This window comes from Zalophus californianus, chromosome 1 (genome assembly GCF_009762305.2).
Source record: "Zalophus californianus isolate mZalCal1 chromosome 1, mZalCal1.pri.v2, whole genome shotgun sequence".
Lineage (NCBI taxonomy): Eukaryota > Metazoa > Chordata > Mammalia > Carnivora > Otariidae > Zalophus > Zalophus californianus.
The window spans coordinates 69,975,941-69,990,647 of record NC_045595.1 but is presented as its reverse complement, the minus strand read 5'-3'; the positions used below and the strand labels follow the sequence as shown (position 1 = coordinate 69,990,647).

Genomic DNA, 14,707 nt, shown 5'->3' with positions numbered 1-14,707 from the left:
TTGGATGAAGTCATCACAATTTCCCTTAATTACCAGAGCAAGAAATGTAGAGTAGGAAATGCTAATCTATTTTTATCAGGTTATATTTATAACTTTTGTGAATTTTGGGGTTTACATGTTTAGTATAGAAAATTCAGAATGTACAGAAGACTGAAGTGCTTACCTTCCTGAGGTAATCTCTGTAAAAATTCTCATATTCTATCCCTTTCAAATTCATATTTGTTGTGCATGGATACACACACACACACACACACACACGTGCACATGCATTCCCATATTCCCTCCTCTCTGCCTCCACACACACATACTGTTAGAATCTTTTTTGCAGGAATTGGATCAACTATATATTGTTTGGTAATCCATATTTTTTCTATTCCATGACATGTTAGGAATGTGTGTCTAAGTCAGTATAACTCTTCAATATTATTTTTAAAGGGTAATGACATTCTATCCCATGAAGGTATCACCAGTTAGCCCAGCAGCTCACTATTGCCCATCTAAGAATTATTTTGCCATTGTTTTCCCAGGTAGAACATTCTTATGGCCTTTTGCATGGCCATCCTTAATTTTTCCTTTAGGATAAAACTTGTAAGTAAAATTGCTAGGTTAGTCTCATTTTTAGAAAGTTCCTTTCTCTTCATAGTTTATAGGTTTTAAAAAAACCCCACTATGGTTGTATGTATGTATGCAGATAGACTCAGTGCCAGTAAAGAGTGTGGTAACATTGCACCCAGATTATGTGTCTCTCACATCTGCCAAAATGTTTTGGTTTCAGGCAGTATTAAGTGCATGGCTACAATCCCATCATTCCTTTTGATTTACTTTTCTGTCTTTGAAAATTTCAGCCCAGATACTGAGAGGTCACTTGGTAAATTCTCTTTTTCTTTTTTTCATAATCTCTGTCTTTTACATTCACTGAACCACAGTGAGTTATTTCTGGGTTGTTGAAAGTTGTGGCTCTGTTACTTTGGTCTAGAAATCATGCTAATTATGAAATCTATGTCTTGTAACGTCAGGGTGTCTGATAGAAGGTGACTGGTTATGGAATTTAGAAATCTGATCAGAACAATAACAGAATCTTAAAAGGTATCTGTTTTTGCCAGTATGGCTGACTTGTCCTTGCAGGGACAAGACTGAATTTTCAGGAAAATAGCAAGATGCAGAAGCTAACACTGAAGATGAAATGAAAATTGGGAGGGCTACTGTGAGAGTGATGGGGCCACAGCCTGGTTATCAGGGGACTGGAGTCTGTGTGTGTGTGTATGTGTATGTATGTATGTATGTAGCATATGTGTATGGGGTGGGGATATATGTGTGTGTATGGAGTTTGGGGTGTGTGTGTGCAGGGTTTGTGCATGTATGTGGGGTGTAGGTATGTGTGTGTGGGTGTGTATAGGGCATGGTGAGTGTGCAGTGTGTGTACAGGGTTCGTGTATGCAGGGTGTGTGTGGGGTGGGGGTATGTGCAGGGTTTGCGTGTGCAGGGGGGTGTAGATTATGGATGTTGTGTGTGTGTGTGTGTGTGTGTGCGCGTGCGCTAGGGTGTGTGTGTGTGTTTAATAAGAAGAGTGAAACCTAAAAACCATTGAGAGAACAATGTAATTGGCCCATATATACCCATCATCCTCAGCATCAATTTTCAGTACATGCTGATGACGTCTCATCTTTGCTCCCTCTTCACTTGTACTTCATTTCTACACACCCCTTTTGCCTCTGAATTATTTTGAAGCAAAACATGGACATCATATCATTTGTAATTATTTCATCTATATCTGTAGAAGATACCAATCTTTTAAAATAGATATATTCACAATATTATTAAACACCAACTGATTAATAAGTTCTTTTTTCTCCCCCCCCCCCTGGGTTTTCTTGTTTTTGGTTTTTGGCTTTTTTTGAATAGGTTCTTAATGCAGCCATATATCCAGTCAGAGTTCACTTGACTGGCTCATCAATGATTATTTTCTAGATTGTTTGAATCAGGATCAAATCAAGGTCTGTATATCTCCTTTCTAATTCAGGTTAACTTGTCTCTTAATTCTCTTTAAATCTATAGATCCCCTTATCATTTTTTAATTTTTTACTTTTTTAGTCCTTGAAATGAATCTGTTATAAGGAAAACAGAGTTCATTGGCCTTTCATGTTTGGATTTTACTGATCGAATCTAGAAACAACATAGTGTTGTGTCCTTTAAACTGCTGCTCCTGTGTTTCTTGTATAAATTTATAGGTTTGATCAGATCCAAATTAGATTTTTTTTGAAGACAGTTCATTGGTGGTGGTTTTTTGTTTTGTTTTTTATTTTTTAAAGATTTTATTTGAGAGAGTGAGAGTGCATGCAGAGAAGCAGGGGGAGGGGCAGAAGGAGAAGCAGGCTCTCTGTTCAGCAGAAAGCCCCGACATGGGGCGTGATCCCAGGACCCTGGGACCATGACCTGAGCTGAAGGCAGATGCTTAACCGATTGAGCCACCGAGGTGCCCCTGTCTTTGCTTTTAAGATTTTATTTATTTGACAGAGAGAAAACTAACACAAGAGCACACAAGCAGGGGGAGCTGCAGAGGGATAGGGAGAAGCAGGCCTCCTGCTGAGCAGACTGCTAGTTGAGCTGGGTGTTGAGCTGGGGGATCCCAGGACCTTGAGATCATGACCTGAGCCAAATGCAGGCACTTAACTGGGGAACCACCCAGGCGCCCCAGTGGTGTGTGTTTTTTCATAACAGAAGGCACACATGGATGACTTGGCTCTCCCTTTTCCCATACAAAGAATGAGCAGTGGTGTCACTTCCGGTCTACTCATTTTAAGTTTCCTCACCAGCTCTCCTTGTAATGGTTTTAGCAGGTGTCAATGATAATTGCTGAGATACATTGTTTTGGTATGGGTGAAAATATATATTGTCATTCTGACTTCATGTATTAATCGAAATTGCTCTATAGAAAAAAAGCTCTTATCACCTGTGTGGTTACTCTGAGGAATAGTTTATGTAAGATTGACTTATTTACCGGGTTTTGGAATCAGGAGTTGGTTTCCCTGGCAGTCTCCAAAGACTTACTTTTTAGGACTGGGACTTTAAAGGATACTTCAGTTCCCTTATGAACTCACAGATTTTAATATTTTGGTGTGTTTCCATTGTGGATGATGTTTTCAGTACTGATAGTGTTGCTGCTTTAGCCAGTGGAAGCCTCCATAAGTGGCCTCCTGGGTCCTTTTGTCAGAAATTCAATAGTCTTTACTTTCTTGCCTTCTGATGGAACAGTGTGTTTTAGGCTTCTCTTGCACGTTTTCTGCTCTGCATCTGGAACCAGTTGTTCCTCTGAAGAGCCCCGTTTCCTCTAGTGGGAAATAATGTTTAGAGACCACAATCTGATTGGAGTACTCACTGCTACTGGGTTGGTTTTTGTTTCTAGGCATTCCCAGCAGAAAGAGCCAGGAAATAACTCTTTTAAAAATACATCTGTTCAGGGGCGGGCAGCCCGGCCGTAGCGGGCCATGGAGGATCGTCCCGCGGGTGGTGGGCCGCCGTGCGAGGGGTCGGCGGAGGAGGAGGCCGAGCTCCAGGGAGCTGCCTGGAGCGGGGACAGCGGCAACGTGTCCCAGAGCCACAGCAGCGCGTCGGGGCCGTGGGAGGACGAGGGCTTAGAGCTGGGCGTGCCGGGCCGCGATGTGCCGCTGCTGCGTCGCGCCGCCGCGGGCTGCGCCGCCTGCCTGTTGCCGGGAGCCGGGGCGCGGCCCGAGGTCGAGGCCCTGGACGCCAGCCTGGAGGACCTGCTCACCAGAGTGGACGAGTTCGTGGGCATGCTGGACATACTGCGCGGAGACTCCTCCCACGTCGTCAGCGAGGGTGTGCCTCGCATTTACGTGAAGGCCACCGAGATGCGGCAGGTCTACAGCAAGATCGACTGGCTCGAGGCCTTCGTGGGGATTGATTGGCGCCAGCGTGGCCAGGATGGAGGAGCAGGTGGCCAGGGCGGAGGCCGAGCTGGGCGCTTTCCCCAGCGCCTTCAGGAAACTGCTGCACACGATCAGCGTGCCCTCCTTCTTCAACAAGGCGCCCTCCAGCAGGCCGCAGCAGAGTGGCTACGAGCCGCCCGTCCTGTTCCGGACCGAAGACCACTTTCCCTGTTGCATTGAGAGACCCCAGATCTGAGTCCGCCGGCCAGCACTGCCAGGGGACGCTGTCTGAGGTTACTGCGGGCGCTGAGTCAGCTGGAAGTCCGCTGTAGACATCCACGGTGTTGGGAGTATGGCGTGTCTATCTTTTGCACACTCTTGTTTCTCACTGTCTGCATGACTTCACATCAGGATGTGTGGTTTTCTGTGTGTTCCAGTGCTAAACTGACGGCTGCATGGGCGGGGGCGTCGGGGAAGCCAAATGAATGAGTTTATCTGTGCGCTGTGGCAAAACTTGTTTTTATAGGTTTTACAGCTCAACCAACAGTATTACCTTTTCCAAGTTTCTATATTTTATACTTTTAAGAAAAACTGCTGAAATGTTTGTTTTGTTGTTATTCGATCCTAATAGCGATTCCATTTTCCGTAGCTTTTAGGGTAGATGGTAAGTTATTTCAGGTTATATTAAACTTTGCATATCATGGGTTGTAAACCGAAGGAAATCATACAGATTCTGAGAAGATGTCTTGATTTATTGCAACTAATTCTGAAGTTGTATTTGAAAGTAGGCCCTCCGAATCTTAATTTGTCCACAGCAAACATGTCTATATGTGGTTCCTAACATTTGGTTTATAATTTAAGTATCAATAAAAATTTTAAATTTTATTGGAAAAAAAATACATCTGTTCATACTGGTATTTCCAATTGCAGTATTTTGCCTAATTTATTTTATATGAGTAATTCTTTCTCTTAAGCTAAAAATCTTGTTTTCTATTGACATTATTTGCTTTACAATATTTATAGAAGTCTCAGAGTAACAGTGATATTAATAATGTTATGATTTCTGAATACAACCTAGGATTTTTGTGCCGTTGTTTTAGTGCTTAGGGTATATCTAACTCGATGTATTGTCAGATTAGTATGTGGTAAATTCTTTTCAAATAATTTTTTTTTTTTGTCTTCTTAAACCACCAACATAATATACCCTTAAGTATCATTTTCTTTTCGATTTGAGGGGATTGCTTTTTAAAAGTTTGATTTAATTTTTTTTATAATTATGTAAAATGTTGACATGTTTTTTTTTAAGATTTCTTTCTTATTTTTTTAAAGATTTTATTTGTTTATTTGACAGAGAGAAACACAGAAAGGGAGGGAACACAAGCAGGGGGGAGTGGGAGAGGGAGTAGCAGGCTTCCCGCTGAGCAGGGAGCCCAGTGCAGGGCTCAATCCCAGGACACTGGGATCATGACCTGAGCCAAAGGCAGACGCTTAATGACTGAGCCACTCAGGTGCCCTGTTGATACGGTTTTAATGTCAGTTTACAAAGAATCAATTCAGAGGAAACTGTTTTCCATCTCTACCCTCCTCAGTTGTTTCCTTCTTTACGCATTGAATGTAAACATTTAAAAAATTTTTTTTATTATGTTAATCACCATACATTACATCATTAGTTTTTGATGTAGTGTTCCATGATTCATTGTTTGTGCATAACACCCAGTGCTCCATGCAGAATGTGCCCTCTTTAACACCCATCATCAGGCTAACCGATCCCCCCACCCCCCTCCCCTCTAGAACCCTCAGTTTGTTTTTCAGAGTCCATCGTCTCTCATGGTTCTTCTCCCCCTCCGACTTACTCCCCTTCATTCTTCCCCTCCTGCTATCTTCTTCTTCTTTTTTTTTCTGAACATATATTGCATTATTTGTTTCAGAGGTACAGATCTGTGATTCAACAGTCTTGCACAATTCACAATGCCCACCATAGCACATACCCTCCCCAATGTCTATCACCCAGCCACCCCATCCCTCCCACCCCCCACCACTCCAGCAACCCTCAGTTTGTTTCCTGAGATTAAGAATTCCTCATATCAGTGAGGTCATATGATACATGTCTTTGTCTGATTGACTTATTTCACTCAGCATAACACCCTCCAGTTCCATCCATGTCATTGCAAATGGCAAGGTCTCATTCCTTTTGATGGCTGCATAATCTTCCATCGTGTATATATACCACATCTTCTTTATCCATTCATCTGTCGATGGACATCTTGGCTCTTTCCACAGTTTGGCTATTGTGGACATTGCTGCTATAAACATTGGGGTGCACGTACCCCTTCGAATCCCTACATTTGTATCTTTGTGGTAAATACCCAGTAGTGCAATTGCTGGATCGTATGGTAGCTCTATTTTCAACTGTTTGAGGAACCTCCATACTGTTTTCCAGAGTGGCTGCACCAGCTTGGATTCCCACCAACAGTGTAGGAGAGTTCCCCTTTCTCCGCATCCCCGCCAACATCTGTCGTTCCCTGACTTGTTAATTTTAGCCATTCTGACTGGCGTGAGGTGATATCTCATTGAGGTTTTGATTTGGATTTCCCTGATGCCGAGCGATGTTGAGCACTTTTTCATGTGTCTGTTGGTCATTTGGATGTCTTCTTTGGAAAAATGTCTGTTCATGTCATCTGCCCATTTCTTGATTGGATTATTTGTTCTTTGGTGTTGAGTTTGATAAGTTCTTTATAGATTTTGGATACTAGCCCTTTATCGGATATGTCATTTGCAAATATTTTCTCCCATTCTGTCGGTTGTCTTTTGGTTTTGTGGACTGTTTCTTTTGCTGTGCAAAAGCTTTTTATCTTGATGAAATCCCAATAGTTCATTTTTGCCCTTCCCTTGCCTTTGGCGATGTTTCTAGGAAGAAGTTGCTGCGGCTGAGGTCGAAGAGGTTGCTGCCTGTGTTCTCCTTTAGGATTTTGATGGACTCCTGTCTCACGTTTAGGTCTTTCAACCATTTGGAGTCTATTTTTGTGTGTGGTGTAAGGAAATGGTCCCGTTTCATTCTTCTGCATGTGGCTGTCCAATTTTCCCCACACCATTTGTTGAAGAGACTGTCTTTTTTCCATTGGACATTCTTTCCTGCTTTGTCGAAGATTAGTTGACCGTAGAGTTGAGGGTCCATTTCTGGGCTCTCTGTTCGGTTCCATTGATCTATGTGTCTGTTTTTGTGCCCGTACCATACTGTCTTGATGATGACAGCTTTGAAATAGAGCTGGAAGTCCGGAATCGTGATGCCGCCAGCTTTGCTTTTCTTTTTCAACATTCCTCTGGCTATTCGGGGTCTCTTCTGATTCCATACAAATTTTAGGATTATTTGTTCCATTTCTTTGAAAAAAGTGGATGGTATTTTGATGGGGATTGTATTGAATGTGTAGATTGCTCTAGGTAGCATTGACATCTTCACAATGTTTGTTCTTCCAATCCATGAGCATGGAACATTTTTCCATTTCTTTGTGTCTTCCTCAATTTCTTTCATGAGTATTTTATAGTTTCCTGAGTATAGATCCTTTGTGTCTGTGGTTAGATTTATTCCTAGGTATCTTATGGTTTTGGGTGCAATTGGAAATGGGATCGACTCCTTGATTTGTCTGTCTTCTGTCTTGTTGTTGGTGTATAGGAATGCCACTGATTTCTGTGCATTGATTTTATATCCTGCCACTCTACTGAATTCCTGTATGAGTTCTAGCAGTTTTGGGGTGGAGTCTTTTGGGTTTTCCACATAAAATATCATATCATCTGCAAAGAGTGAGAGTTTGACTTCCTCTTTGCCGATTTGGTTGCCTTTGATTTCTTTTTGTTGTCTGATTGCTGTGGCTAGGACTTCTAATACTATGTTGAATAGCAGTGGTGAGAGTGGACATCCCTGCCGTGTTCCTGACCTTAGGGGAAAAGCTCTCAGCTTTTCCCCATTAAGAATGATATTTGCTGTAGGTTTTTCATAGATGGCTTTTATGATATTGAGGTATGTACCCTCTATCCCTATACTCTGAAGAGTTTTGATCAAGAAAGGATGCTGTCCTTTATCAAATGCTTTTTCTGCATCTATTGAGAGGATCATATGATTCTTGTTCTTTCTTTTGTTAATGTATTGTATCATGTTGATTGATTTGTGGGTGTTGAACCAACCTTGCAGCCCAGGGATAAATCCCACTTGGTCATGGTGAATAATCCTTTTAATGTACTGTTGGATCCTATTGGCTAGTGTTTTGGTGAGAATTTTTGCATCCATGTTCATCAAGGATATTGGTCTGTAACTCTCCTTTTTGATGGGGTCTTTGGTTTTGGGATCAAGGTAATGCTGGCTTCATAAAATGAGTTTGGAAGTTTTCCTTCCATTTCTATTTTTTGGAACAGTTTCAGGAGAATAGGTATTAATTCTTCTTGAAATGTCTGATAGAATTCCCCTGGGAAGCCATCTGGCCCTGGGCTTTTGTTTCTTGGGAGATTTTTGATGACTGCTTCAATTTCCTTAGTGGTTATAGGTCTGTTCAGATTTTCTCTTTTTTCCTGGTTCAATTTTGGTAGTTGATACATCTCAGGGAATGCATCCATTTCTTCCAGGTTATCTAATTTGCTGGCATAGAGTTCCTCATAATATGTTCTTATAATTGTTTGTATTTCTTTGGTGTTGGTTGTGATCTCTCCTCTTTCATTCATGATTTTGTTGATTGGGGTCCTTTCTCTTTTCTTTTTGATAATTCTGGCCAGGGGTTTATCAATCTTGTTCATTCTTTCAAAGAACCAGCTCCTAGTTTCATTGATCTGTTCTACTGTTCTTTTGGTTTCTATTTCATTGATTTCTGCTCTGATCTTTATTATTTCTCTTCTCCTGCTGGGTTTGGGCTTTATTTGCTGTTTTTTCTCTAGCTCCTTTAGGTGTGAGACCTTTCTTGTTTCTTGAGAAAGGCTTGTCTTGCTATATACGTTCCTGTCAGGACTGCCTTTGCTGTATCCCAAAGATTTTGAACAGTTGTGTTTTCATTTCCATGGGTTTCCATGAATTTTTTATTCTTATTTAATTTCCTGGTTGACCCATTCATTCTTTTTTTTTTTTAAATTTATTTAATTGACAGAGAGAGAGAGAGAGACACAGTGAGAGAGGGAACACAAGCAGGGGGAGGGGGAGAGGGAGAAGCAGGCTTCCTGCCGAGCAGGGAGCCCGATGCGGGGCTCGATCCCAGGACCCTGGGATCATGACCTGAGCCGAAGGCTGTCGCTTAACGAACTGAGCCACCCAGGCGCCCCAACCCATTCATTCTTAGTAGGATGCAAAGAACTCAAATATATGGAGTTCTTTCGACTTTCCTCTTGTGATTGAGTTCTAGTTTCAAAGCGTTGTGGTCTGAACATATGCAGGGAATTATTCCAGTCTTTTGGTACCGGTTGAGACCTGATTTGTGATCTAGGATGTGATCAATTCTGGAGAATGTTCCATGGGCACTAGAGAAGAATGTGTATTCCGTTGCTTTGGGATGGAATGTTCTGAATATGTCTGTGAAGTCCATTTGGCCCAGTGTGTCATTTAAAGTCTTTATTTCCTGGTTGATCTTTTGCTTAGATGATCTGTCCGTTTCAGTCAGGGGGCTGTCAGAGTCCCCCACTACTATTGTATTGTTGTCAATGTGTTTCTTTGCTTTTGTTATTAATTGCCTTATATAATTGGCTGCTCCCATGTTAGGGGCATAGATATTTACAATTGTTAGATCTTCTTGTTGCAGAGACCCTTTAAGTAGGATATAGTGTCCTTCTTCATCTCTTATTACAGTCTTTGGTTTAAAATCTCATTTGTCTGAGGGGCGCCTGGGTGGCTCAGACGTTGGGCCTCTGCCTTCGGCTCGGGTCATGATCCCAGGGTCCTGGGGTCGAGCCCCGCATTGGGCTCCCTGCTCAGTGGGATGCCTGCTTCTCCCTCTCCCACTCCCCCTGCTGTGTTCCTTCTCTCACTGTGTCTTTTTCTGTCAAATAAATAAAATCTTTAAAAAAAAATAAAATCTAATTTGTCTGATATAAGGATCGCCACCCCAGCTTTCTTTTGGTGTCCATTAGCATGGTAAATGGTTTTCCACCCCCTCACTTTCAATGTGGGGGTGTCTTTGGGTCTAAAATGAGTCTCTTGCAGACAGCATATCGATGGGAGACAGCATATCGATGGGTCTTGTTTTTTAATCCAATCTGATAGCCTGTATCTTTTGATTGGGGCATTTAGCCCATTTACATTCAGGGTAACTATTGAAAGGTATGAATTTAGTGCCATTGTATTGCCTGTAAGGTGACTCTTACTGTATATTGTCTGTGTTCCTTTCTGGTCTATGCTGCTTTTAGGCTCTCTCTTTGCTTAGAGGACCCCTTTCAATATTTCTTGGAGGGCTGGTTTCGTGTTTGCAAATTCCTTTAGTTTTTGTTTGTCCTGGAAGCTTTTTATCTCTCCTTCAATTTTCAGTGAGAGCCTAGCTGGATATAGTATTCTTGGCTGCATATTTTTCTCGTTTAGTGCTCTGAAGGTATCATGCCAGTCCTTTCTGGCCCGCCAGGTCTCTGGATAGGTCTGTTGCCAATCTAATTTTTCTACCATTGTAGGTTATATATCTCTTCTCCCGAGCTGCTTTCAGGATTTTCTCTTTGTCTCTGAGACTCGTAAGTTTTACTATTAGATGTCGGGGTGTTGACCTATTTTTATTGATTTTGAGGGGGGTTCTCTGTGCCTCCTGGATTTTGATGCCTGTTCCCTTCCCCTCGTTAGGGAAGTTCTCTGCTATAATTTGCTCCAATATACCTTCTGCCCCTCTCTCTCGTTCTTCTTCTTCTGGGATCCCAATTATTCTAATGTTGTTTCGTCTTATGGTATCGCTTATCTCTCGAATTCTGCGCTTGTGATCTAGTAGTTGTTTATCTCTCTTTTTCTCAGCCTCTTTGTTTTCCATCATTTGGTCTTCTGTGTTGCTAATTCTCTCTTCTGCCTCATTTATCCTAGCAGTTAGTGCCCCCATTTTTGATTGCACCTCATTAATAGCTTTTTTGATTTCGATTTGGTTAGATTTTAGTTCTTTTTTTTCTCCAGGAAGGGTGTCTCTAATAACTTCCATGCTTTTTTCAAGCCCAGCTAGGATCTTTAAAATCATGATTCTGAGCTCTAGGTCCGACATTGTACTAATGTCCGTAATGAGTGGGTCCCTGGCAGACGGTACTACCTCTTGTTCTTTTTGCTGAGGTGATTTTTTTCGTCTTGTCATTTTGTCCAGGGGAGAATAGATGAATTAGAGAACAAAATGCTAACAGGTTAACAACGTCCCCATAAAATATACTCTAAACAAATCAGAAAAGACCTGAAACCAGGGGAAAAGAAAGGGAAAGAAAGAAAAAAGAAAGAAAAGAAAAAAGAAAAAGATAAAAACAAACAAAAACAACAAAAAAACAGAATATGATCAAATATGATCAGGGTAGTGCATAGATCAGTGCCACACACTAGATTTTGGGTGTATTTTGGTGTCTTAGAAGATAGTGCCTCCTAAAATTGTAAGGAAAGAAGGACTTATATATGTACAAAATGAGGGTTGATACAATGAAGGGATGGAAGATGAGTGCAAAGATGAAAATTATAAAAGGTTTTATAAAAGGAATTGATAAGAAGTTGTTTGAAGAAAGAAAGAAGATTTAAAAAAAAAGGGAGAGAATGTGATGAGGCAGGAGACTAGAACAAAGCCATACACTAGAGCTTTAGGGTGTATTTTGATCTGTTAGAAGAAACTGTATCTCAAAATTTTAAAGAGAGAACAACTTATATATATATGCCAAAAATAAGGGTAACTACTATGAAGGGATAGAATATGACTGTAAAAATGAAAAATAATTTTTTTTTAAAAAGGGATTGATAAGATGTTGGTTGAAAAGGGAAAAAGAAAAAATAAAAAAAACCAGTTAAAAAAATTAACTTTGAAAAACTAATGAATCATGGTAAAAAAAGCCATGAATTCTCTGTGCAGTATTCGCCTAGCCCTGGAGGTTCTCCCTTTCTCCTTGATCGGTAAACTTGGTCTTGGCTTGCTGGCTGTCCGTGCTGATCTTCTGGGGGAGGGGCCTGTTGTTGTGGTTCCCAAATGTCTTTGCCGGAGTCGGAATTGCCCCGCCCTTGTCGGTCCGGGCTAAGCAAGCTGCTCCGGTTTGCTCTCAGGAGCTTTTGTTCCCTGCAAGCTCTTGGTACAGCTTTGGTGGATGAGAGTGAAGATGGTGGCCTCCCAATCTCTGCCCGGAGGAGCCGAGAACTTGGGGCCCCGCTCCTCAGTGCGCCCCCAGAGAAAAGCGGTCAGTCAGTCCCATCTCCCCGGTCTCTGGCCGCACTCTGTACTCACCTGGCCTGTGACCGAGCGTTTCTATGTCTGGCACCCGACCCCGTGTGGAGTCTCCAGACCCAGCAGATCCCTGCGGTGTGCTCCCGCACCGCTCCTCCCCGGGGAGGAAGGGGAGTCTCCCCGGCTCTGCCGCTTGTTGGGTCCCTGCTGGAGGAGCAGTGGCCCGACTGCCGCGGATCACAGTTTATGGCCACCCCGAGCTGAGAGCCCGCGCCTCGGCTCCGTCTCTGCAGCCGGCTTCCCCGCTCCGATACCTGGGAGCTCTGCCGCACTCAGGCACCCCCGGTCTTTCTGACCCCCGAGGGTCCTGAGACCACACTGTCCCGTGAGGTTTCCACCTCCCGCTCAGCCACTGGAGCGAGGTCTCTCAGTGGAGCCGACTTCTAAAAGTTCCGATTTTGTGCTCCGCGGTTCTATCACTTCCTAGAAGCGGCCGTCGAGGTTCCCAGCCCCGCTGTCTATCCTCCCGAATATCGCCTCAGATTCACTTCTCCGCACGTCCTACCTTCCAGTAAGTGGTCGCTTCTCTGTTCAGAGAGTTGTTGCTATTCTTCTCTTCAATCTCCTGTTGAGTTCGTAGGTGTTCAGAATGGTTTGATCCGTATTCAGCTGAATTCCTGAGACCAGAGGAAATCCAGGTCTCCTACTCCTCCCCCATCTTGCTCTGCCTCGAATGTAAACATTTTTTTTTAGTATCTGTTTAAATCTTATATTTAAAAAAAATCGAATATTTAAAAAAAAATCGAATATAAGCATCTATGTCTCTCTCCCTGTATCTTTCTATTTCTCTCCTTATATCTATGTATTATATCAGTGTATTTATCTCTATATCTCTAAAATTTTTATTAATGTGTTATTTCATAGATATATTATTTATCTCTTTCATTTTATCTACCTTCACCCCCTGCCCCACAGTGGTCCTATATTTATCTATGGGTAAAGGTTTAAGAATTGTACTTTCAGTTAACTTTCCAGCTCTGTGTTTCTGGAAACCTAAGACCAACCTGTCATCTGTGAAGTTGTTACAAGAGAGATTGGTGCCTGTGGGGTATGAAGCTTCTAAGCGAGGGTGACCCTCATACCCACCCAGTGTGGCTCTTTTCTTACTATGCCAAGCTGTGCTCGGTAGGCTTTGGCCAGAGCAACTTCTGATGCTGCCTTCCCAGCAAGTTCTGGTTTCTGAGCAAACTGGTTGAAAATGTGAGCTATGGTCGTCTTTTGCATCGGTATGTCTAGTTGACTCTAAAATGACCTCTGGTGGGTGTTGTATTTTTCTCTCCCTTCTTTAGACTAAAGGACAGCATATGCCATTTTGTACCTTGTTTTTTGTTTACTTGGTAATATATTTCAGAGATCACTGCATTGTTGTTAATAGATATGTTCTTTGTGTGTGCCCCCCCCCAACTCTTTTAAAAACAGTGCTTCATAGTGGATGTGCCACCTTTTAGTCAACCATTCTGCTTTTGAAAGATAATTGGCTCTTAGGTCTCTTTTCTTACATTTTCAGACTAAAATGTGAAAACTTGAAAAATTTTTAAAAGAAAATATAAGTGGCTATCTTTGTGACCTTGCTCTAGGGGAAGTTTTCTTAAGGCTTAATATCCAGCATGTAAAAAATAGCCTATGTGTAAAAAGGAAAACACAAGACAAAATGAACATAGGCTCTGAAGACTTAGTTCATAGAAGAGGAAACTAGAGTGATCCATAATGTTGGGAAAAGCTCACACTGAATGTTGATGAATAAAATGAAGGTTAAAATGAGTTAGTTTCATACACTTTAGGTTGGCAAATATAGAAGTCTGACAGAGTTGTTGGTATAGACCACTGGGAACCCTCCTAGGTAAAATGGTATAATCACTTTGGAGTGCTATTTCATACTCTCTAGTGAAGTTGAAGATGCACATAGCATAGCAATAAATATTTCCATTAGGAACGTATTCTTGTACAGTTGTACACAAGAACGGAGTATTTGTCTCAGAATTTTTGTAGTGTCAGAAGGTGGCAAGCGATGTAAAAGTCAATCAACAAAGGATTTGGAAATTAAATTGTGATATATCCATATGATGGAACAATACATAGCAAGTAAAAATGAGTTAACTAGACTGAAAATGTATTGATTTGGATAATCTCGTAAATAAAACTGAGTGAAAAAGGTAAGCTGAAAAAGATATGGACAAAAGAATAACATACACAAAGTTTAAAATATGCAAAAATATTTATTTTTTATGGGTACATAATTCTGTTGTAACCACCAGAGTTCTGAGAGTGCCTTTTGGTAATAGAGGGAGGGTGGCAGCTTCAGCTGTGTCTCTGTAATATGTTGTTTCTTAAAAAAAATAAAATAAGTAGAAGGAATTTGGGTTTATCTTTTTTTAAGTATTAAGATTCGATAATGTTGAATGGATTTTTAAAATCACTTTT

The 14,707-nt window shown here is 41.7% G+C and overlaps 2 protein-coding genes across 7 annotated transcripts in view; both read left to right on the top strand.

Annotated features, from left to right (window-relative positions):
• ULK4 (unc-51 like kinase 4) overlaps window positions 1–14,707 on the top strand; it is a 604,302-nt gene that overhangs the window by 124,711 nt on the left and 464,884 nt on the right. The gene's annotated exons all lie outside the window — the stretch shown is intronic.
• LOC113917717 (biogenesis of lysosome-related organelles complex 1 subunit 4-like) lies at window positions 3,486–4,143 on the top strand. Its single transcript, XM_027585664.2, is given in 2 exon segments — window positions 3,486–3,914; window positions 3,916–4,143. Coding segments are annotated over 2 exon segments (657 nt in total).